The 27,329-nt window shown below is 37.4% G+C and overlaps 1 protein-coding gene across 5 annotated transcripts in view; it reads right to left on the bottom strand.

The window, feature by feature from the left end:
* VTI1A (vesicle transport through interaction with t-SNAREs 1A) overlaps positions 1–27,329 on the bottom strand; it is a 282,424-nt gene that overhangs the window by 218,475 nt on the left and 36,620 nt on the right. For 3 of the 5 annotated variants that reach the window (XM_063132657.1, XM_063132654.1, XM_063132658.1), the window contains exons 4-5: positions 8,372–8,449; positions 2,465–2,485 (exon numbers count right to left, since the gene is read on the bottom strand). In XM_063132657.1, coding sequence (XP_062988727.1) covers positions 2,465–2,485; positions 8,372–8,449 — 99 coding nt within the window. The remainder of the gene's footprint in view (positions 1–2,464; positions 2,486–8,371; positions 8,450–27,329) is intronic. The other 2 variants (XM_063132656.1, XM_063132659.1) reach the window with 1 other exon arrangement.

Genomic DNA, 27,329 nt, shown 5'->3' with positions numbered 1-27,329 from the left:
GTGAAGGTCAGGAAAGCTGCAATAACAGTCTATAATAATTAATAGAGTCGTCTAATACACAGTGGATAGGTTAAGAGTAAATTGCAAAAAAAGAAGGGGGAAAAAACCCTTCTACATTTGGAAAGGGAGGGGGAACAGTCCAAGCACAAAGAGGGTGGGTGGAAGAAAGAAGCACAATATTTGATAACATTTTATAATATAACTTACAGCACATTACATGAAATTATAGTAGCTGAGGAATGTTAAAACCAAGAAACAATTTAATGTTATTAGTATTACTAAATAACTTCAAAGAAAAAGAACAATGCATAGTGACAGAATCACTATATTATAGGACCATATGCCTTAAAAATGTAAAGACTTTCTTCAAAAGTAAGTGGGATAAAAAGTACATAACATATATTTACAAAAATATAGATTCAGCTGATGATCTCAAATTATACAAAAGCATATATCATATTTATGTAATAAAAAGTTGAATTTTTTTCTTTCAGTAAAGACAAAGATTGCAGGGTTAGGTGGGGTGGGGGAGTGGGGAAGGGGACTCAAAAACACTACCAGTGCTGTGAGTTAAAAATTATGCATTTTTCAAGCACTAAGCTCATGCATGCAGTGCAAATAACTGTACCATTAAATCCTGCCATTTCAGCCACATCAAAATAACTTAAAACGTTTTTAAGCAGAGTTTTGTTTTTCTAAGATGTTACTCTGGATTATACAAGCACAAGCACTAAATGACAATTTTCATTATTGGGGATGTACAGAGTGTACAACTTGCAAAACTGAATTTAGAAGCCACCACAGAACATTCAATGCACAGGTTAGCTATCCTGTTCGCAATGAGAAGCCCTGCTTTCCCAGAGCACAGCATGGAAGGATCTCATTATACTATTGCTTCGTACTTGATTTCAAATCCTTTTCACTCAACTCATTCTACAGTAAATCTTGTGTCTCCCCCTTCCCACACCCACCCACTCCCCCAATAAGTGGTTGTGTTATTTACTTTTCACTTTTGGAGAAACAACGTTCCTTCGGTCATGAAAAGCAATGACCCAGCATCAGCGGCGGGTGCTTTCAACTCTTCCCCCACCCCTTCCCAAATTCATTCTCCTACACTATCCCTTGCCTTTTGTATATGAAGTAGTATGAGGTGGCTCAGGCTGTCTTTTGGCTTCACAAAGAGCTTCTCTGCGGAGTTACATGTGGAAGTTTTGCAAAGTGGCAGGCTATAGCTAGAGATTTAGTCGTTCCATGTGGGCTGGATTCAAACTGAGATCTCAGAAACTAAAAGAAAACAGAGCAGCACAGCCTCCACAGAATCCTGTGTCAGGCATCTGTGTTAGAATAAAGCCGTGTAATGAGAGGAATTGCACATTTTATTAACAAACAGTATGGGAAAATCACAATTGCTTTTAAGATCATACCTCCTTAGGAGAACTGTAATTGGGAAAGCCTTGATGTCTTACTATTTGACTAGTTTAGAACCTTGTGTGAATCACTGCACTAGCCGTCATTTGGGCTTTAATGTGCATTTTATACTTTATATATAAACACCACTCCCTTTACAGCTTATCCTACAGCTAATATGGTAACTAAAAATTGCAGTAGTGAAGCTTGCACTGCACTTCACATTCTAGTCTTTGATCTTGACTTCCATTCCCTTTATTAGCCATAGATTTCACATGCTCCCCAAAAAAACACACACATAAAGAATAGTGCAAACATTTGCTGTACTATAAAATTAGACTGAGGAGGAACCTTCAAAAACATACTAGAGAATGTCAGGAAATGACCATGAGGTGCTTTTATATGAGCTTCAGAAGTATTTCTGCCACTTCAGGTCATTTCCTAAGGTGCAAGGAAAAAGGACTCTAATCTGCATTCTCTACAGCATATGCACAAATAAATAATAAATACAGGCGGCACAACTGAGCGTACATCTACCTGGATTCTGTTTTCAACGTGCATGCAATATTTTTCATACTGTTTTGTATGCCAGTAGGACTACACAATGATGTATTGCCAGTATCCTTACTTCAAGCAGCTTTTTTTTCTCCACTAACACAGTACCTTCTCTAATATTGCTGGGATATAAAGGTATTTACTTCATCAAAGATTGTGTGATGCAGATATCATTACAGGATCTGATTAGATCATGGTATTCTAATAGAGATCAAATAGTAGTTTTCCTTCTTTTTTCCAGTGCCTTTAAATTATGCCTTTTCTCTGTGCTATCAAAGAATGTTAATTTTAAAGGTTTGATCTAGGGATTCCCATGTAAGTGTATAGTTATTAAGGAAAAAAAGAAAGAAAGAAAGAAAGAAAGAAAGATTTTAAAGCAACGTAATCAATATTTTTTACTTTGTGCAGATTTCCCTGCAACAATGACCAAAAAGATCTACTTTAGATTTGGAAAACCAGCTTTAAAGGAAAGCTAGACAACAAAAAGCAAGGAAGTACTCACCTCTTCACGTAATTTTATCAACTGCAACATGAACGCACAAAAAAAGATAAAAAGGAAAGAAATGGCAGGAAAGAAAGATCAGTTGTGTGACAGGATACAGAATTAACATTGACAATTTATCTGTTTACATGTTTAGCATTTAAAAATCACAGACAAACACATTAAAAGAACCTAAACATAGACTACATGCAGAGTTTTTTGAACGAATAAAGATCACTTTCTCACACTGTCACATTAAACAAAGAGAATAGTGTGAAATTCTCTTTTAAACCACATCTAAGACACCATCATGAAATAAAGGGGAATGACTTCATAGAAGTCTATAATATAAAGGAGGAAAACAAGTTTACTATTCCTCTCTTCTAAGATAGTACAGCTGAAGTGATTTTGTATATACAAGTTTTCAGGATGTTTTTGTATTTTTTAATACTGACACCTGTTTTTTTTATGTCCCCCAATACATCTATCTTATTATACAGATCAGAGTAACTATAATAAATAGAAGGCTATTGAGGCACCAATTTATATACCAGCTCTATTTTAGCTGAACTATTTTTTGTCAGAAATTAATAAACCTGATTACTAGTGTGTAGCCCAATTAAAAACAAGTGGAGAAGAGAAAAATAATTATTGAATTATAATACTTATAAACACCATTTTGATTATGCTATGGTCTATGTTTTTTTATAGAAGTTATTTCACAAAGTTCTCCACTGCTCTATTTTGTTCATCTAAATTGTACACTTCTATTAATCTTACAGTAGCAAGACTCCTTTCAACAGATATAGTCAGCTATAATGCAAAAATATTCTTTATTCAGAACATTAGTTTGTTGTATTGGATAGGGTACAAAGAACATTTATTCCATCTACAACAAACATAGACAGAATGAAGGTTACTAAGTGGGGGGAAGGTTTTCTCATTGATGCACTTCATTTTGACAATTAAGGTGGCCACTTCTAAAACTGCCCATTACTAATGTATGCACACATTGGCAAACTTATTTTAAACTTGGGTGTAGACTTGAGGGTCGTCCCCCCAACAAGAAATACAACATGTCCAACTACAGAAGAAACAGAAGAGGTCTCTTCTGCTCACTCTGTTAATCTAAAATTAAGACATGTACTACTGCCAAACAAATCAAGAGATGGTGCTTCTAATCATTGGGAAGGAAGCTGCTGCAGTTAATAGCTCTTTAAAAAGAACCTTTCCAATGATTTGATATCCAGTGGGAAAAACACGTTTTCCAGTCCAACCCCACCTGTTCTTAAATTTAAAGCACTTTGCAACCTCTTTCGATCGTTCTCTTGCTTCCTCCTCACTTTCTTCTCCAAAAAGACAAACATTAAGTCTCTTTAAAAGAGATGAGCTGGGAGTTGATCACATCACTATTCGCCCCACACCCAGGTCACCATTCCTCAGCTGGCTATGATACTTTAGGGGCCAAAGTTTAAAACTACTATCCTGCAACAGAGACCATTTGGGGGCATGACACTCTTCTATAGTCAATGAGAGTTTTAAAATGCTCCACATTTGTTTTTTTTCAATAGGTCCCAAACAAAAAAAAATGTTCTATCTTGTTTGTGCTGCATGGCTGAATTTAAGCTCTGCATAGGATTTGCAACTAAGCTAAGTAATGGGAGATTTTCTTTTTTAAATGATGGCTGAAAGATATTCATTCAAATTAACAAAAGATTTTTTCTCCATTTAACAATGACAGCACTTGATGAAATTCTAATGCCTTCAATTTTTAAAACGTAATATAGAAAGCTTGCCAAACTCAGTCAAACAGCATTAAAATGTGCATAGCCACCATTTCAGGTTATGATAATCAGCATATTTTTGAAACAAAGATGCCTCTCTCCCCCCCCGCCCACAATTTGATACAAGCGGTAATCTGTTCCTTTGTAGACTAAAAAAAAAAATCTGGTTTACGCTGGTTTGAACCAGTGGAATCTCTTGTGGCTAAGCCTTCTGCTGTGAGTAGAATCAAAACTGCATCGCAGAGTGTGTGCGCGTCTGTGAGGCATGTCACGTGACATGGAGAACTACCGAATTTTCCCCCCAAGAAGCTGATAACGCTACTGCCGTTTCTGCCCGCATACAGATAACGAATAAATGCTGAACTCTATTAAACGCCCTTTACACATTATCGTGGGTCGAACACACAATTTTCTGAACTTGTGATGACTGTCTATTTATTTTGCTATAAACTCTCGGCATGTAACGAACAGATTTGTGACTGGTAATGATCTGCTCTGCCAGGGCTATATGAAGTGATACCGACCTTCTTTAGATCTTGGGGAATTAAATTGACCAACTTCACCCCCTGGACTGTTTCTGGAGTTTTGACACACTTTATGCACAGCACGTCCAAGTCTTACATTATCAGAGCTTGATTGTCAAAAATTAGGTAACCATATCACCGGAAAATATTTATTTCCTATAGGTAACATATATGCTGCCTTCATGTAGTTCTCATTTTAGACACACAGATAGGTAACTAATATTCTAATTATTAAGAAATTTCTCACATCCTAACAAATCAGATTGGATAAAGGTAACAGCATTTTACTTCAAATGGTAGGATTTGTAAATGGCATAAATTTACACCCAATACATTTCTGCAAGCAAACAACTTATTAACCTACTTTGTGCTCTTCTTCTCCCGAAACAACATATCCATCACCCTTTCAAGTAAGCCCCAAATATTAAACTGAACCTATAATTTAGTACTGTATTGCTGTACTGTAGAGCTTAAGCCTTTCAAGGGAATTGATAAATTTGGTCAGACAGAATTAAAGACAACTTGAAAACACCAGAAAATGCTGTATATAACACACACACACACACACACACACACACACACACACACACACACAGTTTGTGTATGTGTGTGTTCTGTGTTGAAAAATGGCAACATTTAATTGTTTAGAAATCCTAAATAAACAAAATGTGCTCCTTGGGGAAAAAAGATAATCCAACTATGCACCATCCTGATTTTGACTCCTGATTTTATATTTTAAAAAGTGTTGCATCTGATTATGTTTCACTGCATTTGAACTGAACGGAAATTAATGAATACAAAGGGCAAGAAATTACTTAACTAAATGCAGAAGATACTCCAATGAACCCACAGCCATCTATCCTTACCAAGGATGTTTCTGTTTTAAAGGAAACATTGCAACATAGTCTAACAAGGAATAGCAACTTTTACATACAGAAATATACCTGTCACATGTTAGTAATTGCCTTACATTAGGTGTCAAATCATGAAAATCATCTTGAACAATGTTCTCAATAGAACCGAACAGGTTTGGGCTTTTCTTTAAAAAATAATAATGCTGTAGCACAGAATTTCAAATATTTCAAAATATTACTGTTTCCAACTCATTACTTGAGGGCAAATTCTATATGCCTACTAGATTTAATAAAGATATGCTATTATACTTCAGAAACACAAGTAGACAGAGAGAAAGACCACAGGTAACTCCTCATACACATGTTAGATCGTATGATACACACAGTTCACATTCTCACAACTGAAAGATATTTAATATTACTGTCTGATCAACAGTTAATCTCACTTTAGACGTTTCTAGCTCTCTTGGCTGGTCTCTACTCTCTACTCAGATATTTATTAGATGGTGTGAAGAGCTCAATATCCCTAGTTTGCCAAAATCCAAAACAGTGATTTGTATGCAGCATCTGCTTTTCTGTGATTTATGTATCGATTCCTGTTACATTTGGGGATTACAGTGGTGGAGAAACCACTTGAATTTCTGCCATTTAACCTTAACTTGATTAAGTATATTCAAGATGGTCTACATTTGTGCCAGAGAAATGAATCTGGATACTGTGCATATAGAAGTTTTTCAGACTTTACACTTATACTTTGAGTACTAAAGCCTATAGGGTTCCCTAACTCTAGGCCCAGAAAGTTCTGACCAATGATACAGATTAATAGCCATCCTTTCCCCGCTAAGGATATACTTCCCAGTAACACAAAACTGTAGTACTCTAGAACATTTGCCCAACTTGCTTTAAAAAACAGATGGGCAGTCTAGGACAAGGGTAGGCAACCTGGTGACCTCCAGATGTTTTGGACTATAACTTCCATCACTCCCTGCCAGCATGGTCAACAGTCAGGGTTTATGGGAGTTGTAGTCTAAACCATGTGGAGGGTACCAGGTTTTGTACCTGTGGACTATACACAGGATGTTAACTGGTTTAAGAAAAGAAAGACAGTATTTTCTTGCCACAGAACAAGCTCTCTTTCTGCGTTAATTCAAGGCAAGCCTCAAACAACTCCTTCCTCCTTTCATACACTCACACAGACTAAATGTGTTGTTGACATATGTAAAATGTATCAAGCCGCAGTTCTCAAGAGATAAACATTGTTTCTCCTCAAAGTTGAGAACAAAAATAAGAAATAGTTTGTTAAAAATACTTTCTGTTTTAAACTAAGAGCCCTTATCATAACATTGTTTTTTTTTCTAGGCTGGTGCAACACAATTTTCCTTGGTAATGTAAAGAATTAACAAAAAGAATTAACAATTAACAAGCTAAAGGATTAACAATTTTAGGACTCAAATGGTTTTTGACATTTTTTTATGAGTTGAACTTTGCCAGTGGTTTGTGATTGTTGAACATTTCTTCTGAAATAGATTAAAACCTTTCAAACTTGTGCAAGGTATGAGCAATCCCTTTATTAAATGAGTGATATTTTCTCATACACACACACACACACACACACACACACACACACAAAGATGCCATAGACTATAAAAGCAAGGGCATAATCCAGACAAGTTAAATACATTCAAGTCCCATTGATTTTAATGGGAGAGTGAAAAATAACTCTGTCATGGCACAGTGGGATTTAGAAGTTTTTAGTCTTGGCTGGGTTATATCCTAAGTGTATAACCTAATTTTAATGTAGAATGCAATACATAGTAATAACACACTTCAGAGAAGCAAAGAGTTAATAGATTCAAAATTCCTTAAACCATTTCCTAGCTTTTTAAAGCAAAAATATTAAACTGATATTACTGATTAAACTTCTCTTTAATATTGAAAAATTAGATTTCTTTATTAGTCACTTAGTATCATATCTCATTATCTCAAATATAAACTAACTTCCGCATATAGGAAGGTTTCTAAGTTTTGCTCAAGGATAAAAGCAGGCAATATAATAGTTCTTATAAAGAGACCTTTAGCTAAGGCTTTGGTATGGATATAAGCAGGGTATTAAGCCATGAAAATACTTCTTTCAATAATTATAAACATCCTACCCCAACATTGGCTACAGTGCAATGAACACTGTGAACATAAGAGTAATAAACAGACATATTGTTTTCCCTTAAAAACACTAATATTTTATACTGAATCTTTTAGAATGGTATACTTTTTGGCGTACTATGCAGAAAAGAAAATCTGGTTCAGAGAACAACCCATGTAGAAACAGAGAGAAACTGTCAGATTGTGAAAGCTCATTTTCATTTGTTTTGCCTGCCAGTGTTGATTTAATTATACTTCATTCTTATCAAAGCTGCATTATGTAATTTTTTATTCCTTTTACATGTGTTTGAGGTGAAGACCTTGGCTTTGTCGGCAAATACTGTGTTTCAAGTTATTCCTTAAGTACCAAATAATAAAGAAAAAGAGAAGAAAAGATTTCTTTTTTTAAAAAAAAAGATAGCAGACTGATCACAAGGTAAAGGGTTAAATTGTAAGATCTCCAAGAAACATTTTGAAGTTGATTAAGACCCCAGCTTTGCATTAAACAGTATCACTTCCACATGAGTTGTTACTAATGCTGTTAAGGAGCAGCTTGAGAAGCCCAGTGAGCCAATGACCTCCTTCACCCTCCAGCCACCCACTAGGGCTTCTTGATTAGCATCCTACCTGGATCTCCGAGGAATTCCCATCATCCCCTAGGAGCTCATTCCGCACCTCGTCACTGTAGGCAATCCGTGACCTTTTCTGTAAGACAAAAAAGGAAAAGCAAAAAAAGTGTGAGCAAGCAAAGCTCCGGAGCCATCACTATCAAGGCTGATCATCTCAAAACCTCGAGAGCCCTCTAATGGATACCTATTTGATAAAATCTCTAAAGGAAGTTCTTACAAAGTTGTTTTAACAACAGGATGTCAAAGATAATGTGGAAATCATCAGTATTTTTAGCAGTTTTTTAAAATTATTTTTTAAAATCCGAATTAGCCTAGCAAAGCACAGCATACAAAAGAAAACTTTCCCATTAAGTTCAATGGAAGAGAACCCTAAATTCCGATTATGTGAATTCTCTGAATCCTCCCCAAATAAGTCCCATGTCATTTTACACAACCCTCACTCTGTTTAGCCATATGTGAATATTTTTGGATCTTTACTAGGTTGCTGAGATAAGTGAGCTTATATTGTCTAGAATGCTATTTAATTTCTACACTTAGGAATTACCATCAAATCTTTGCATCTGCATACATAAGCATACCAATAATGATATGAAAATAACAAAGCAACTAGACAAAGGGCAAAAGATTCTCCATTCTCTTCCATTTCCCTCTTGCGCTACATTAGAAAGCAAACTTTTTTAAAAAATAACTACTATGACTCAAAGGGCCTAATGACAAGGTCTGCAATCCAGTTGATCAGAACCATGCAATGAACTCACTACCCTGCCCCTGGAAAAGGAGAAGGCATCCCAGGGAACAAGCTTTGGCCTTGTTTGTTTGTTTGTGGGGGGAAGACTTATGTAAACCAGAGTGTAAGAAATCATTATGAGTTGCTGCTTAGGGGGGAAATGATATATTCCTCAATTGGAGGTAAGGGCTCACGATAAAAGAATCTCTCTTCTGCACTGGGATACAAACACAGATTAGATCTCAAGGCGTCGTATCAGGCTATTCATATTGGACTAAACTAGATACAATAAAAATGCAGCCTTGTTTGAAATCCATGAGATGTTTTTCCCATGGTGAATGAAGAAACCGAGGAATCCTAGCACTGAGGTCCCCATGCAAACTAGCTAGACAGTTTCTGGGAACATGCCAAATGAAAGTTTAGTATGCAATAGCATCTAGCAGCCAAGCTCATTACATAAAAAATTAAAATTAGAGCACAACTGGGAAACTAGTTTTAAACTAAACTACCCTAGTGAAGAACAATGTTTGAAAATGTTCACTCTTTTTTCATATACATCCTGAAAGTGAGCCTGAGATAGAGCTTGCATCTGAACATTAAAGGTTTATCAACTTTCATTCCAACGATTCAGTCTTCAACAAGGACATATCACATTGCATTGTTTTTACATATTTGGTGGATCAAGCTGGTGTTTAAACTTGAAATGCTGGATGTTGTCCTGAGCATACAAATTAACTTTAATTCTGATGTCCCAAATCCTTATTGTAGATATTGCATTGCATTCTATTTTGTATATTTCTGCCTTCTTTGGAAACAGACATGGTGATTTGAAGTTGAGATGTATAATTGTGCTCTGAATGTGTGTACCAAATTTAAATTTAATATATGAACATTTAATGGAGTTAACATGTTACAAGCAGACAAACTTGTAAACAAAACGCTAAACAGTCCAGCAGTTAAACCAAAGCACGGACCATCACTCAGCAAATAAGTTGCAAGCTCCTTTAGGCTCCTTTTTAAAAATCATGTTTTAAAATGATCTTTTGGGTCATATATTACTTTACAATTATGCAACTAGTAGTATTCAGTAAAGAGTACATGGTCATACAAACCAATACTATATCCAACTCCCTTTTTTACTTTTGGATATCTCAGACACAGCAGTTTCACATTAACCAAGTAAAAGTAGTCTGTACAGCATTAAAGGAAACGGGAACCTTTAAAGAGGCTCTGGTATCAGAGCTGCCTGTTTAAATTATTCATTTCATCACTATGGGAGACTAAAACACTCTGCAGTATGCAAGAATATCATATGGAGATGGGTTTTGTTTTTCTCTTTTTTCACCAAAAAGCCAACAAATTGGCATAGATTGCTCAATTATGATATTATCCTATTTTGTGTTTGATATACATCAGACAGGAAGGAAGTTACAACTGCATGTCAATACACGATCCAATCTTTCTTTTCTGTTTAAGATTTTGTTACTCCTTCTGAGCTCTAACAGTTTAACCAGGCATGGTCAAATATCTCCCCCTTAGCCATGGTATTTGCGCTATTCAGTATATGCATCATGGTGACCTGAAAATAAGATGTACTGGGCAAGCTGCATGTATTCTTTCAGGTCTGCAGTGGAAGTACTAAGTCAACCAGACTGACACGCCCCATCCCTGCAGTTCAAGCATGTGTACACACACACACACACACCCCTCTAGAGAAGACTCTTACATCTAAACACTTGGTGGTTGTTTCATTTCCTATGAGTTCTCTGATCTGTCCTGGTTTGGGAAGGAGGGTGTGCTTCCCCCCTAAATCCAAATGTGTACATTTGTATGTGTAGGCCCACAAGGCTTAGACCCTAATTGCATGTTACATTATAATCACAAGAAAAATAGCTATTTATGAGACAGGCTCTATTTGCTGAGAATTCTAAAGTTCCTTCAGAGCAAGGCAGCAAATGATGGAGGAAATAACAAGCAAACACATGGGGAATCATTCACCATAGGCTGGAGCTCTCTGCATTTATCTCTGTTTATCTTACTTCTCACTTAGTGGCTAATTGTCCCTAGTGGTTGAGAGGAACAAGAGCAGAAATTATCAGCTGCTAAAAGAGAGATGAAATAAACAACTGAAGGATGAAGAAGGAAAGCCAGCAATTCCTACTACTCTGTATGTTTACCTACAATCCCCTCCAGCATTCCAAGTCACAACCTGGCTTTTGACATTATGAATTTAACATGTAGCCAAGGACTTAAACCAGCCTTGCTCAACCAGATTTTTTGGACTACAACTCCCAAAATTCCTGACCATTAGCTATGTTGATGGAAGTCCAACAAATTTGGGGGTGGGTGGGCACCAAGCTGGGGATGGCTGTCACTTTTCTGGCAAGATAGTATTACAAATGTGATAGTAGCAATCTTAATTGGGATGTTTCAGTACTGTGACAGGTGGCTCATATACATTTGATTCCAACTAACGTGGAATTTGACCAGGCCCACAAACCTGGTTGTCTATGGTGACTGCTTTTACCCCAGATGCCAAGGGAAGGATGCTTAAGCTCAGTAATACAGAAAGTCCCAAGTTAAATGTCCCACATTTTGAGGTGTCAGGCTAGAAAAGTACTGGTTGAGACCTTATACACCCATTCTCGAAGTATGTAGTTCTCTGTGTGTGCCTAGAGGAATCTGTGACAACCAAACCAAGATTAACTTCTGGATCTGAAATGCACATACTATACATTACACTAGCAACAAGTTATTCCAACTCCCATTTGGTAATTCTGCCCATGTTCTTTGAAACTCATCTGCCCAGAGTCTTTAAAATCTAGAGCAGGGTCTATAATGCAACATCGGTTTGAATAGATTTTTTTTTTTTACTTTGCAAAGAATATTACACACTTTGTTACAACAAGGTTTGTCTTTTATTTAGATTTCCTTGTAGATTTGTTTTAGTTCAATATAATCTACATCATCAATAGAACAGCTAACATTTATTGCCCTGGTCCCTTTATTGTCATGATCTCTCTCAATTATAAAGGAAGAAGCTTTATATAACAACTAAACCCTTTGACTACAATTAGGACCAACTGTACCATATTCATCAATAAATAATTTGATACTACTTTTGATCACAATTTCATCCCAAAATGAATTGATCACATAAAAGACCAGGCCTTTGAACTAAAGTGCCCATTTGTTCTCTCAGAATCTATCTAAAATATCAATACAGCACTCTCATTTGTCTTTAAAATAATAACTTCCATAATCTTACCAGCACCCCTAAATGGAGCTGATTCTTATTAGGATAGCAAGAAAAGGTAAGTTAATATAACAATTATAAAGGTGGTTTGTGCTCTTAACTTTACCATTCTGTATTGAGTATAAATTTGTACTATAGCCAAATGCAAGCGTGGTAGTTTGTGCTGGAAAATGTCACACATACCGCTACAGTTTGAAGGAACCCAATTCATAATGCATTTTATAAATAGTTAATGACTTCTATACATAAGCTAACCAGGCAAATCAAGAAATTGTCAACATTTTTAGTCTTAGTTGTCAGTTACCACTGTCTACTGCTACTTTATATGTATGTTTCTAGAAGAGACAGAAGCTTTACAGAGTCTGTAATCCAATGCCTTTTCTGGGCAGCTCGATATGAGCTTAAGAGTTCCTATATACAGATCTTGCCCAGCAAAGGGTTGTCAGTGACAAGGCTTTTCTTTCTGGCACTCCATTCTATATGTGTGTGCAAGACACTGTGCACGCAGAAGTGCTGCTTAACTCTACTAGACAGAAGCATACCCATGTTCTACTTAAAGAAAGAGAAAGAGGGAAATATGGTTTTTGTGCAGCAAAAAGGGAAGGTAATCTCAGTTCAGATGAGATAAAAAATGTAGCATTTAAAAAACAACATTTAGATATTGAAAATTTAGCCAATACTCCAAAAGTAAGAGGGTCCCTAGGGCAACACTCCTGAATTGCCGACTCAATTGCCTGCCAATTGAACAGAGCCATCTAGAGGATATAGGCAATTCTTCACAACTTTTTTCAAAGAAATAGTGCAAATGCATCACTTACTTTTTCACAGCAATCATGCACTTTTTCAGAAAAGCACCAAATTTACACCATCGGCAGATTAATTCATAGCGATTATTTGTCTGTGCACATGTAGCCAATTGAAATTATTATTTTTTCCCCTAACTGAGCATGGTATCAACACACAGTGACATAAATATCAAACAAGATGATATGGCCACATTTCATAAATTCATTTTAAAACCTTTGATCAATCACACAATGGTATTTTTTAAACATATACAAATGTGCACATGTACAGACATTTTAAATAATATGCCTATCTTAGCCACATATCATAGTGCACATGTTCACAGAAATCAAGCATAAATATGGATGTGTGTTGTTAAACAGTGATATCAATTTTAATTTAATAAACAATTAAGCTGAACTTAATCTCCAGCTACTGATTTTAATTTCTGGAGCATTCTCCCTCACAAGCATTCCAAGCACAGTGCACAGAAAATTTGGCTTTTTGCACTTGCAACACTTCTAATGTACTTTCATGTAACCACAAGGCATCAACTCATAGGAAGTCTGGGAAGATTCCGAGATTGTCATTCAGAGAGGCTCATCCATCTAAATTAAGCCCCAGCTTGTTTGGTAAGAAAGGGCAGGCCTTGGAAGCAGCACCTAGACAACGATATGGCCACTCGTATCATTCTCAATCAGCTGCACATGCACACATGTGTGAAATACCACATGCTGCAATATCTGAAAATGATCACCATGAATTATTCTACGGATAATGTAAATTGGGTACTTTTATGAAAAAACACACAAATGCTATGAGTCACTCAATTAGCTGCACATGTCAACACATGTGCAATACCACATTCCTCTGTATCTGAAAATGATAATTATATACTGGTCAACAAACGATGTACATTTGGTGCTTTTTTTCAAAAAAGGGCCTGATTGGCCAGCTATGCCATTGAACTAAAAGGAATAACCCAGATGTGAAGTATGATTGCTTTGAGCTCAGGTGACCAAGTGCTGTAGTTCCAGGCACAGCTTTGTTCTGTCAACACAGAAGTTCTCAACTCCAATAAGTGGCTAGGAAAATTTACATCAAGTCCATATGTGTCATACAATGGTTGCCTCCATCCACCCAATATTCTGAATCAGTGGGCTATGACTACACTAGCAAGAAAAGCCAAATTTGAACTTGCCCTGTAATACAATGATGATAGCTGTAGCAACAAACCTATGCACATTTGGTTCACTTACTTAATCCTGGCCACAGAGTCTACTCTTCTTCATCATGGGGTTCAGAATACAAAGTGAAGATCCCAGCTTATAATTCATAATCTTAAAAAAGCAGGGAACACGGAATGTTCAGAGACCATTTCAGTATCTACTTTAAATGTACCACAATACCCAGACTTTACGCCAAGGAACAATTTGATTCCAGGCAGACATCACTTGGTAAAGGAAGAGGATTTTTGCATACTGATTCTCTTAAAGCCCTGTTCAAACAGATACACTTGCTCAGTTCTGTCTGGCAATTTGGCTTTAAACAATCTGTCTGCTTGACCCAAGTCTTAACATTTCCCAACTGAACTGAATATATTCACAGGCAAACACAGTTAAATTAGAAATGAAATGAATTAATTCAGCTTAAACTAATTAAGAACTGTGATCTGCAGCACCACCCCAGTGTGTAATTTTACATGTGTAGCAGAGGACATGTATCCACAACTATAAGAATTCTGCTAAACTACTAATCTGAGCATAACAATGAAGTTAGCCTATTACTAAATCATATGAGAAGTTAATTTCCATGGCCCACACATGGCAAAGCAATTGCTTAAATTGCTTCACCTGGGAATTTAATACAATGTTATCATCAGAACAGCCACATGGTAAATAGATTTATAATACTTTCCATGTGCCTGGCTATGTTGCATATGAATTAAGCAACAATCTGGTATTACAATACAATCAGCTCTTTTCCACACCTGGTAGACGGAATACTTTGCTAAATTACTACTTATACAGCTATATCAACATAAAGATGGAAGAGAAAGAATCTCCATGCCACATGACGAATTTCACATAGTAACAAAATGAGATGTAGATAGGAAAAAGTGGCCAAATTATCAGCGCCCAACATCTGTATAAGAGAATTCAGGCTTGCTCATTTCTATTCAATGTTGGCCTAATTTTCCATATTCCATACTTTAAATTACTCACTGGCATTCTGCAATGTACATAGTAGCAAGGGCAAACATTAGCCAGTTCACTTTAGTTCAACATATTTTCAGCAGTCAGCCAAAAAACGGATAGATGGTATTTTTCCATGACATCTCAACTTACATAAATATTTTTAAAACCTTAATTTGTACAATTTACTTTAAAAAGTGTACAGATACAAAAGCATAGGCACACTTCAAGAACAGTATCCAGTATTTCACCTATGGTTTCTTCTCATTCATACTTTACAAGAATTTAATGCAATTCTAATGAACTTATCAGATGTAAGATGTTTGTACAAATGGGTTGGATCCAGAATAAGTCACACCTAGGTCTAACTGAAATCAGTTCAGTTGGGACTATTCACAATGATTTCAATGGGACTTAAGAACATAAGAAGTGCCCTGATACTGGATCAGACCAAGGGTCCATCTAGTCCAGCACTCTGTTCACAAAGTGGCCAACCAGCTGTCAACCAGGGACCCACAAAGCAAGACATGGAGCAACAGCACCCTCCCACCCATGTTCCCAGCAAATGGTGCACACAGGCTTACTGCCTCAGATGTGGAGCTAGCACATAACCATCAGGTCTAGTAGTCATTGATAGATTTCTCCTCGAAGAATTTATCCAACCCCCTTTTAAAGCCATCCTAATTGGCCACTCTATCTATAACTATTGGAGTGGAGGTTTGTTTTGTTTTTTAAATAGCATTTAAACATTTCTTCAATTTCAGGTTGTTAAAGAATACAGGTTGAAAGGGAAAAGCCAAACACTTACTTACACCACATCCTATGCATGTCTACTCAGAATTACATCAGAACCCAATGAGCCCCCCCTCCTCACCAAGAACTCTGCTTAGGACTGCAGCCCTAATAATCAATGTACAGTATTTAGATGTGTTTCCAGCACTTACGCTGGAACAGCACTGCAAATTAATTCTGCATCAATTCTGCAGTGACATAATCATTGTTAGTCCCCATTGATAAGCTAGGTATTACATCATCACATCACCTAGGGCATGAACTAGGAACTTCATGGTTCAAGACTAGAACTTCAGCTAGTAAACTAGGACTGTACATATTCTCCAGGCATTAGCAATGTCAGCCCTGATGAGCAGATAGCAGATCTCTGGATTGGCAAAACCAGGAATTAATATCAGAAGCCTAGCTTTTGTTCTTCCCGGTCAACAGTTCAGAACCTCCTGTCTACTACACTTCAGGCCCTGGGTCCTGACTGTGAGTCATTGAATCATGTGCATCATTAGGGCTTGTATGGTCAACTACAGCTCTAATCCATCTCTGACAGTTAGTGTATGAACTTAGAAGTGTACAACTCACAGTGTACAACTCACAGCTATGATGCTATGTCACATTCATGAATCTATTCCATGTTACCTTGGAGTGCTATCAAGGGAGAACTCTTATTTCTTTTTTAAAAAAACAACTTAGGTCTACCAGAAAATGTCAGAACTTTTGAACATCAGTAGTGTGAATGTGTAAAAGTGAGAAAATGCATAGATATACACCGGACTCTCTGTCCTTCATTGTCATATTGGATCAAATTAGTCTATTTTATGGATGGAAATTACAGATAGAAAGATACACCCATTCTCTTTTCACTTACTTTTGTTTGATGGCAACATTGTACATACTGCAAGGATTTTCATTACTGACTAATGATTTTTTATTATTATTTTGTTGTTTTGCAGAGGAAGTAATATGCCTATCCAAACTACATTTTTTGCAATAAATGCAGATTTATGGCAAAGTTATGTAATTTAAAAGTTAAAGGTTCGCCATACCAAACATATTAGCAATCTTGATGTTATACAGATCTTATAACAGATCTGTTATACAGATCGTTACACCTTCAGTCTAAATACATTTACAAGCATGTCGAGCTGCTATAATAATAATAATAATAATAATAATAATAATAATAATAATAAACGATGATAATGTAGGATTTTCCTGTCATATAAGCAGACTAAGATATAAAGACACATAGAAGCAGTGACGCTTACCATATGACTTACATTTTCAACTGGAACTAATGCTTTAAAATGTGGAATATCCCATCCACTTCATTCTGAATTCAGAATATATAATTACATTAAAAATCTGTTATAGTCATTGTGCAAAAATAGTTTACACACTCTAATCACAACATCAAGATTTCTTGACTAACCATACAATATACCACGAAGCTTTCCCCATTCTGTCTCCTTGTTTGAAAATAAATTGCCCATCTTTAATTCCCCCCCTCCACAATTTAATAGTCACAATTAGGCTTTGAAGTCTACAGCATATTAAAATACAAGCAAGTTCCCACCTTCTCTGTTTCAAACTAGACAGCAGGCAAAGCACTATTGGGACAGAACTAGTGGGTGCATGCTGTGCAAAGTCGATAAGTAACATGCTAAATACCTGTCAATTCTGGAGAGATGGCCTTATTCTAGCTTCTTCAAAACTGATGAGGAGCTATTTTTTATTTCCTATCAAGGGAAACTAATGACTGATCAGTTTACTGTATTTTATTCAAAATGCTCATTCATACTCTGAAACAAGTTTTCTTCTCGGTTTCTCTTTCCTGTCCAAATATTCTTACTTTTATCAAGCTGACTAACAAGCTTACAGGCAATTATGAAAATGTCCCAGAATTTGCACTAAATCTGCACTTATAATGCTCACTGGATCATTTCAAAAGCTCTGAATTTGCCATGAATATAACTTCACTTCCAAGTCCTAATGGGGCTTGACTTAGGGTGCTTCCAGATGAGGCCTTTATGATTCCATCATCTTGTCTCATTCACAGAATTTTACAGGGACAATCAAGACAATGACATTTTCCACTTGTAACCCTCCCATGTTTCTCCACCTCTTCTTCCATTAAGAAAGAAGAAGAAGATGGAATAGCAGTACAATTCATTCTCATTGATAGCACTAGGAGCCCTTTGCCTGGAAGCACACTTGTACATGTTCACTAAGTGAACAGAGCACAGGGAGGAAAGTAACTGGAGAATGTGAAATACTTTTGTGCAACATATGTTATCACCACTAATTCATCCAATCTTTGATTACAAGTATATGCACACTAAAGAGAACAACAAAAGTATAGTACTTATTCAAACCTTATGAAAGATTTAGAATGTACATCTAGAAGTATAAAAATCATTGTTAAAAAGCCATGCAGGTAGGAGAAGAACATAAGATTGTTGATAGTTTTCCTGCCTGAAGGTTTATGTGGCTACAATGTATCAAACTTCCAGAACAAAATTGGGTGTGTTTTGTAAGGTCCTGAAACCTTACAGTCCTGCAGTTGTTTCATCCAAACTTAGGCAAATTGTGGTTAGCCTTTCATACTTTCATGGAGGGATCTACGAAAATTTCATTCTTGTTCACAAAATTTCTAAACTTACATTTGCATTCAAGATTGTGCATTTGTGCGAATAAGCACTTCTGAAAACGTGCACTTATGTAAGTGCATGTATGCATTTCCTCCTAAAATCTGCTCTTTCACACTTTAGCCCATGTGGGAGGGAGAACGCACATTTTTGATCAGGGAAAATTCATATTTAAATATAAAAAATCAATTGGGAAAATACACACTTTTAATACTGCACATTTTTCTTGACCAAAAAGGCGCATTTTTCCTGAAAGACGCTCGCATTCAGGAACAAAAATGAGGAAAAACAAGCTTCAAGGAAGAATTCAGATGACCTCAACAAGCTCAAATATTGCATTTTCACCCATCTTTTCATGAAACAAGCCAATTTCAAAGCAAATTTTTCCACAACAAACTATTTATTGTTATATCTGAACACAGATTTCATTGAGCAACATCTTTTAAAAGTACAGGTGCTACACAACTATTTAGACCCTGGATTTCCACTAATTTTGGGCTCAGGAGAGTCCTATACTTTCATTAGTTCTACATCATTTAGAACATTACCTTATTATAAAAACTATAAGAGGAAGCACGAGCAAGTCACGCTTTCTCTACCCTACATTCAATTCTTGTGTAATAAAGAAAATGCACACTTTCCGGATGCAAGGACAGGAGGTTGTATCCAATGGTGCCCTTGTGCCAGTGGAACAGATACTGCTGGAGAAGTTTCCTCCCATGCACCTCCCAAAATTGCTCATGTTGACTTCCCAAAACTCCCTCTGAGATAAAGAAAAAAGAACAGGCAACAGAGTACACTCTAGTAAAAATGCATCCTTCCATCTCACATGACACCTTAGTGCAAACTATGACATGCATTAAGAGATAGCTACAATGACTTGACTAAAATTGTTATGTTTTTAAATCCTCTCATTCTAACAACTAGTTCATGGCATAACATTGTGGCCAGCTAATAACCCTAAGCTCTAGATTGCTTGCAAAAGTGTTTCCCTCCCTCAAAAAAATGCATGAAATGTTTCTTTTATATTTGCATATTTTATGAAAGTGGAATCTTAGCACTAAATTACTTTTATATAACTTGTCAGTGACTATAGTAGCTAAGTTGCTTCCGATAACGTAATAAACAGGATGACAAAGATCTTGTGCATCTTCGATTCTTTATTTTTTATTTGTCTTAGCTGTGGAAGATGGTTCTTGTCTGCAGCTGCACATTCAGTTCACCCAGGAAGCTCTACTATTATATACTGCGCACAACTGATAGGTTTTGTGGAATGTATTCAAATTTATTCCATGTATACATAGAAATACATGTTAATGTTATGCAATAAAGATATACTATCAGATTTACTCTCCACAGTGGGTAAAATGTACATTGATATAATTATAAATTGAAACTACTGAATTCCTTGGTTCAGTGAAATCAACACTGGTTGAGGATAAGATGAGGTAAGAAAGCAGCCAACGCACCACACATTTCTTTGAAAAATGACTATTTCTTACATCCAGTATTCTTATTCCCTTACAGGTTAGAGATTCTCAATTGTTATTATGAAGGTTAGGTACTACCCACTATTTCAAATAGATTGCCACACATGCATATGTCTTGTTTGTTTGATATGCAGGTCTTAAGAATATGGAATAACTCTCAGATATACAAACATAGTTCCATCCTTGCCATTCAGTCCTCTTTTATCTCAGGGACCCCAACCTGTAATATTGGATACCTGCCTAGATTGAACTGTCATACAAATAGAACTTTGCCATCCATTCAATTTGTGCTATGGAGCATACAAAAAGGACAAATTACAAAGTCCACAATTTTAAAATAAGCTGGGGGTGGGGGAGATTTTTATTTTATATGAATAAGAATGATAACAAGCACTGGTTCCAAAGTAAGATTAAACAAACACACACACACACACACACACACACACACACATATATATATATATATATACACATACATATATACATGATACAAAGTATGTTTGGAATTAATGTTACCTATATAACTAAAACAAAATCTATGCTTATGCTATTGTATCAAGATGTATTGCTGCTCTTTACAATGGTAAATCACTTACAGTAGGAAGGATTTACATAGCAAATCACTTACAGTAGGAAGGAGATGCCAACTCAAGCATCAATTTGCTAAACATTTTTCCAACATCATGAAAGACCTGATTTCTTGACAGTGAGGTTGTGCAATAGTATGTTATAAATCCACAATTGGGAATTGGGAATTTTGTATACACTTTATGTCTTCCCAAAACCAAGAGTTCATCACCATACAATTTCAAGAAACCAGTTCTTTGGTCATTATGGATTTTGCTACTTCATTTAGAAGAATAAAATGATTTTCTTTTTTCTTCATAAAAATTGTAGCATGGAAGTTAGAATGCATTATACTTTCCCCCTTGAGTAAAATAATGGAGGGAGCAATCCTATGTCCTTTAAACATAGGATTGTTTGGTTTCCTGGCTCCGAATTTATAGACAAGGCTCTGAGCTGGGAGTGAGGAAATGGAGAGAACTGCACTGGCTACCTCGCCACACTCTCAAAATGGAGCATGGAGACGGGGAAAGGGGGGAGTTTCCGAGGGAGGATAGGGAAGGAGACCGGGGCAGCACCATACAACAAATCCCATGGTCGCTCCAGGCTCCTTCCCTCTCCCTTCCCAAAGCCTCTGCTAGATGGGCAAAAACACCTGTCTAGCTTAAATGCAGAGCACGAGGTACAAGGTGCCTCCTGCTCTGAATAGAATACTTATAAGCCTCTGAGTTCGGAAGCTTATGAGTAGCCAGGGTACATATCATAGGATTGCACCTTAATGCATTAACATTAATTGATAGAGTTTGAGAACTGCAATCGCACTATTTAGCTGTTTTGTTATATTTTCAAAATTCCTCATAAAATGTCCTCATCAAAAGGGTAGAGATAAATGAAGATATTAGAGGACACTTTCAGTTCCAAAAATTCTTAAGTTTTTAGAGACAATATTATGGGGCTGAGCACTACAAAACATTTCAAAGAATCAAGCATGGTGAGCCACTAAGTGCAATCCTACTCAGATATAAGCCCTATTGAGTTCAATGGGGCACTTTATAGTATAGCAGCCAATGATACCAATTCTGTTCCTCAGCTATTTTTCTCCTGCTTTTCAAGTGGACTTGCAGCAGTCTCTATGGTCACTATCAGTGTGTGCATGTGTGAGTGTGCTGCCTCATCTCAATAAAAGACCATAATGTTTAATTAATCTGCATCATGAAGAAAAGAAACCATGCTCTGAATATGAACATTTCCAATACTGTTATAAGAAAGTGCTTTATTTTCCAGCGTATAAGACGACTGGGCGTATAAGATGACCCCCAACTTTTGAGAAGATTTTCCTGGGTTAAAAAGTAGTCTTATATGCCAGAAAATACAGTACTAGTTTATTGCATTTTTACAATTCTTATGTATGCCCAGAAAACTTCAAGACAGAATCTAACAGGGTGCTTAAGCCCCTGCCAATTACATTCCACCAGTGGTTGGTCTACCAATTCCCTTGCAGAAGCAGGACAAACCACTTATGCAAGGGAAATTTAGCGCTTTCCCAAATGAGTGGAAGCACTCATTTCTGGAAGGAAGCAGGCCAGCACAGCCTCCTTCCAGAAACAAGTGTTTCTGTTCAATCCAGGTTGCCCTGGAACCACTAAATCACTATTGTGCAAGGACTGGGGGGCTGCTTGCACAATGGAATTGGCAAGGCATGAGAGAATCGGCAGGGGTATAAGCACCCCGTTGGATTCCACACTCAGTTGTTGGGCGCTATAGGAATCCATTACTAAATAGTATCTTCATGGGTATAAGCAAAGGGGCACCAGCACCTCCCCTGCATCTACAAAGTGCACTACTGATACCTGTGATTTATTTTATTTGCAGCCATGAGTATTTCACTGTGAAGCACTAGCCTCCAGTCACCTGCCATCTTTATTCCCAGAATACTTCTGGGACCAACATGGAGCTAGAGACATCCTTAGGAAGCAAAGATAGCAAGTAGCTGGAGGCTAGCACTTCACTTTGAAGCATTCTTGGCCACCACCACTTCACCAAAAAAGGAAGGGACTGACCCCAGTGTTGGTTCCTGGTAAGGAGGAAGGCTTGGGAATGGCAGGAGGGCAATGGGGGAGGGATGTGGGTGACCCGAGGGAAGCCTGGAGGTGACCTGACATAATAAGAGAATCTTCAGGATGATCCAACAGTCTGCAACAAGAGAGCAGGAGACAAAGGGGTGGGGAGGGATAAGTTAGCATTGCCCTCCAGTGACCCAATCAGGTGTGGTGGGGAGGTATGGAGGGAGTGTCCCAGTGTATGCATGTGTGCATAAGTATCTTGTGTCCTGGAAGTGCAGGTTGAGAAAGTTGTTAGGTGGCAATCCTGAAAAGAAAGAAAAAAAGGTGATCCTGTTTTTAATCCACCCAGAGAATTAGTGGATTAGAAAGTGGATTAGAAATGTAATACTTAACAGTAACAATAAACAGAGAACTATGGATTGAAATGAGTGTGCTTGTATTCTGAAGCTTTGTCCCCAACTCTGCCATGAATTTGGCATCTTGAGCATATGACTTTTCTTTTACCATCCCCAGTTTGCCTTCCTATGAAACTGGTTGTTTTGTGGCTGGCTGCATCCTATACAACAACCAGTTTGTGAATAACCATCCTCCATGGCAGCCGTTTTGTGATGGCACCCATTCATTTCATTCGTTACATTTCTATACTGCCAAAACTCTCTGGCCCATTTATAAAGATTAAAGCCCTAAAATACAATGACACTTTCTCAAAATTGCCAATGTGCCCACCAGCCCAAAAGTTTGGAGACCTGTAAAGACCCTGTGAATAACCCAAGAGATTTCGGGGAAATAGGAAAACAGTGTTAATGGTGAATTTAAGATGTACAAAGAACTGTACTAACTAGAAGACACATAATCAGGATGTTCTTAATGCACTTAAATGACTGACGTTTCTCCTGAAAAAAACTCCCAAATTCTGAAAAGAAATTTTGCTTCCCCATGATCTCATAAGCATCATACACACTGAACAAAACTTCAAATGAAGAGGAAAAACTAATTTTGAAGGAGCTCTTTAAATAAATAAGTTAAAATGCTGCAAGTTAAAATGCTCTGTGCTGTGGCTCCTAAGCCATGGGGTTCCACAGGGCTCTATCTTATCCCCTATGCTGTTTAACATATACATGAAGCCGCTGGGGGAGGTTATCCAGAGATGTGGTCTGAGGTGTCACCAATATGTGGATAATACCCAGCTCTACCTCTTCTTTTCATCAAACCCAGGTGAGGCAGTGGCTGTTCTGAACCAGTGCCTAGGCACGGTAATGGACTGGATGAGGGCTAACGAACTGAGACTCAATCCAGTCAAGACGGAGGTACTGTTAGCAGGTGGTTCATCTGTCCGGCGAGGTGATGTTTGCCCTGTCCTGGACGGGGTTGCACTCTCCCTAAAGGATCGGGTCCGTAGTTTGGGGGTGCTCTTGGATCCAGAACTGTCACTTGAGGCACAGGTGAACTCAGTGGCAAAGAGCACCTTTTATCAGCTTAGGCTGATACACCAGCTGCGTCCTTATCTGGACAGAGATAGCCTAGCTACAGTTATCCATGCTCTGATAACCTCTCGTTTGGATTACTGCAATGCGTTATACGTGGGGCTGCTTTTGAAAACGGTCCGGAAACTTCAGCTGGTACAAAACAGGGCAGCCCGTTTACTAACAGGGACTGGCCGGCGAGATCACATTACGCCAGTCCTTTTCCAGCTTCATTGGCTGCCAGTCCAGGTCCAGCCCCAATTCAAAGTGCTGGTATTGACATTTAAAGCCCTAAACGGTTTGGGGCCAGGTTATTTGAAGGAACGCCTCCTCCCATATGTACCTGCCCGGACCTTAAGATCATCTACAGGAGCCCTTCTCCGTGAGCCCCTGCCAAAGGAAGTGAGGCAGGTGGCTACTAGGAGGAGGGCTTTCTCCGCTGTGGCACCCCAGTTGTGGAATGAGCTCCCCAGAAAGGTCTGCCTGGCGCCTACACTGTACTGCGTTTGTCGCCAGCTGAAGACCTTTTTATTCTCTCAGTATTTTAACACTTAATTTTAACTTAAATTTAAATTTTATTGTTCTTAATCTGTATTTTAATCTTACATCAATTTCTGCTGCGTGGTTTTATCCTGGTTGTGCTTTTTATACTGTATTTTGTAATTGTGCTTTTAACCTGTTGGTGGTTTTATTGTGGTTTTAATTTTTGTGAACCGCCCAGAGAGCTTCGGCTATTGGGCGGTATAAAAATGTAATAAATAAATAAATAAATAAATAAATAAGTTAAAATGTGTGTAGAAAAATGAACAAAAATGAGTAGGTTTACTGTTAATATTTTACCCATTATTGGATTATTGTATTTATCCAATAACGTATATAATATAATGCACTACCTTAGACAGGGGTGGGGAGGGGGAAAGACAGCAAGCTTTCCTTGAAGACAGAGCTGTGTTGTCAACATACTTTCCAGAGGGTGCAGCATATGTAATTGCATCACATTGTGATGTCCTATCTTGATGATATTGTGATATTGGCGGCTGAGTGAGCATAATGGCTAAAACCATGATCAGTGAGTCTGGATATCCCCAGTTACAAACTGAACCCAAGGGCCCACCCAACCCATTAGAGACCTTTTAATTCTCAGCCCTTCCTATTGGTAAAAGGAAGATTATAATAGTGGCCTAACAAGGCTACTGTAGGAATAATTAAAAATATTTAATTTATTAAAGTGTTTATATCCCACCTTTCAATTTCCATGTATGATAAGTTTTTATATTCTTCAAATGCACTATAGAAATCATAGAAGTTATTATGATAAAATTCTTGGAACCTTTAACATTACAAATAAGGAATAACAAATATCATTCCTTTGTTCTTTCAACTTTTAAAGCACTGCAGCGTCACAAGAGAAAGGATAAGTACTAGAGCTTCTTTAGGCCAGGACTTTATCTCCGTGGTAGCACACACACTTTGCCCCCAATCCCAAGCCCTAGCACCACCAGTGTAATAATCTCAACAGGCTAGGGAGACATCTTTCCCCAAGAGCAACACTCCAATTGCAACAGACTAACCGGTCAGGGCATGAGAACCAATGGTCTGGTTCAGTATAAGGCAACTCCTTGCATCTTTATAAGATTACTTGTGCAATCTTAGCACCAAGTAATGGTCTTGGGGGTGAGGAGGGAATACTTATGCAAGAACAGTCTAAACACCATATATACAACAAAGTCTAGTCACAATGAAGCTTTATGTAAGGTTGAGTCACAAGAATGCTTCTCCTTTGTCAGAACAAGCCATGGAGTTCATCTGAATATTAAATAACAGAGTATGATACAAACTTAACACTTTTTAAAAAGTCATTTTAAAAAGTCATTTTAGTTTATTTAACAATATGTGAATTTCTAGGGACAGAAAAATAAATCCTACATGAGTTTGTCAAATAACGTTGCAACCAAAAAAAACAAAAGTTGTATTATGCAACTAACTTGAAGGCATGGTCATTTTGAAGTAAATGGTAGGATTATTCATGACAAGACAACCTAATGACCAGCACTTCATTACATATTTCATACACTTTTTATCATACTCCATCATACTTTTATATCCCAAAGGATTTCCAGAGTAGCTCCTAAAATAAAAGAATTAAAACAATAAAACTACCATTACACTAAATAACTGCAACACAACAGAATACCACCAAATATTACTTCCATTCTAGACCAAATATTCTCAGTGGTGGTCCATGAGCTCTATCCTGGAGTTCTATAGAAAAGCTGTAGAATAGTGAAGAATATCAGTAGTTGGTCCTACACTTGATTCTTCACTCCCCCACCCCACCCCACCCCCACCCCGATGACAGAGATTGATGCTGCTTTGACTAGGGCCTAGTTCTATATCTTGCAATTGGGATAAAATAGCATAGGTACAATCTACTGATTTGTTCCTAAAACCAGTTAAAACAGCCCTTCACAGTGACCTGGCTAAGTTGCAATATTTTATAATATGGTGCTTGTTTTGATGATGCCACCACTGAAGAAGAAAAGTGTTGTTAAAATAACGTTTTATGTGCTTTTACTTGTAGTACACAAATTATTTCCTGGGTCATTTGCAAGCCTCCCCCCGCCCCCGCCCCCACATTTTCAAGTAGTCCAAGGAAAAAAACTTTGAGAACTGCAGGACTAGACAAACTTCAACATAGCCTCTTCCTCTCGGCTCTCCCTTACTTCTTCCCTTTTCCAATACACATTCTATGCAAACCTGTGGATATTTACTTGGAAGTAAATTCATTTGAAATCAGCGTGGAAAACCTTAAATTAAGTATGTTTTGGATCAGAGGCAAATAAACACTATACTGATCACTCCAGCATTGCTGAATCTTTTTGCACAGTACAATTGTTTGTATCCTACAGTACATGTGACAATATTGAAGGAATTTCACCCAGTGAATTGACTTAAAAAGCCCTGAGCTAAATGTAAGG

The sequence above is a fragment of the Elgaria multicarinata genome, chromosome 8, assembly GCF_023053635.1.
Source record: "Elgaria multicarinata webbii isolate HBS135686 ecotype San Diego chromosome 8, rElgMul1.1.pri, whole genome shotgun sequence".
Classification (NCBI taxonomy): domain Eukaryota; kingdom Metazoa; phylum Chordata; class Lepidosauria; order Squamata; family Anguidae; genus Elgaria; species Elgaria multicarinata.
The sequence above is the reverse complement of the archived record's forward strand: the minus strand, read 5'-3'. Positions and strand labels throughout refer to the sequence as shown.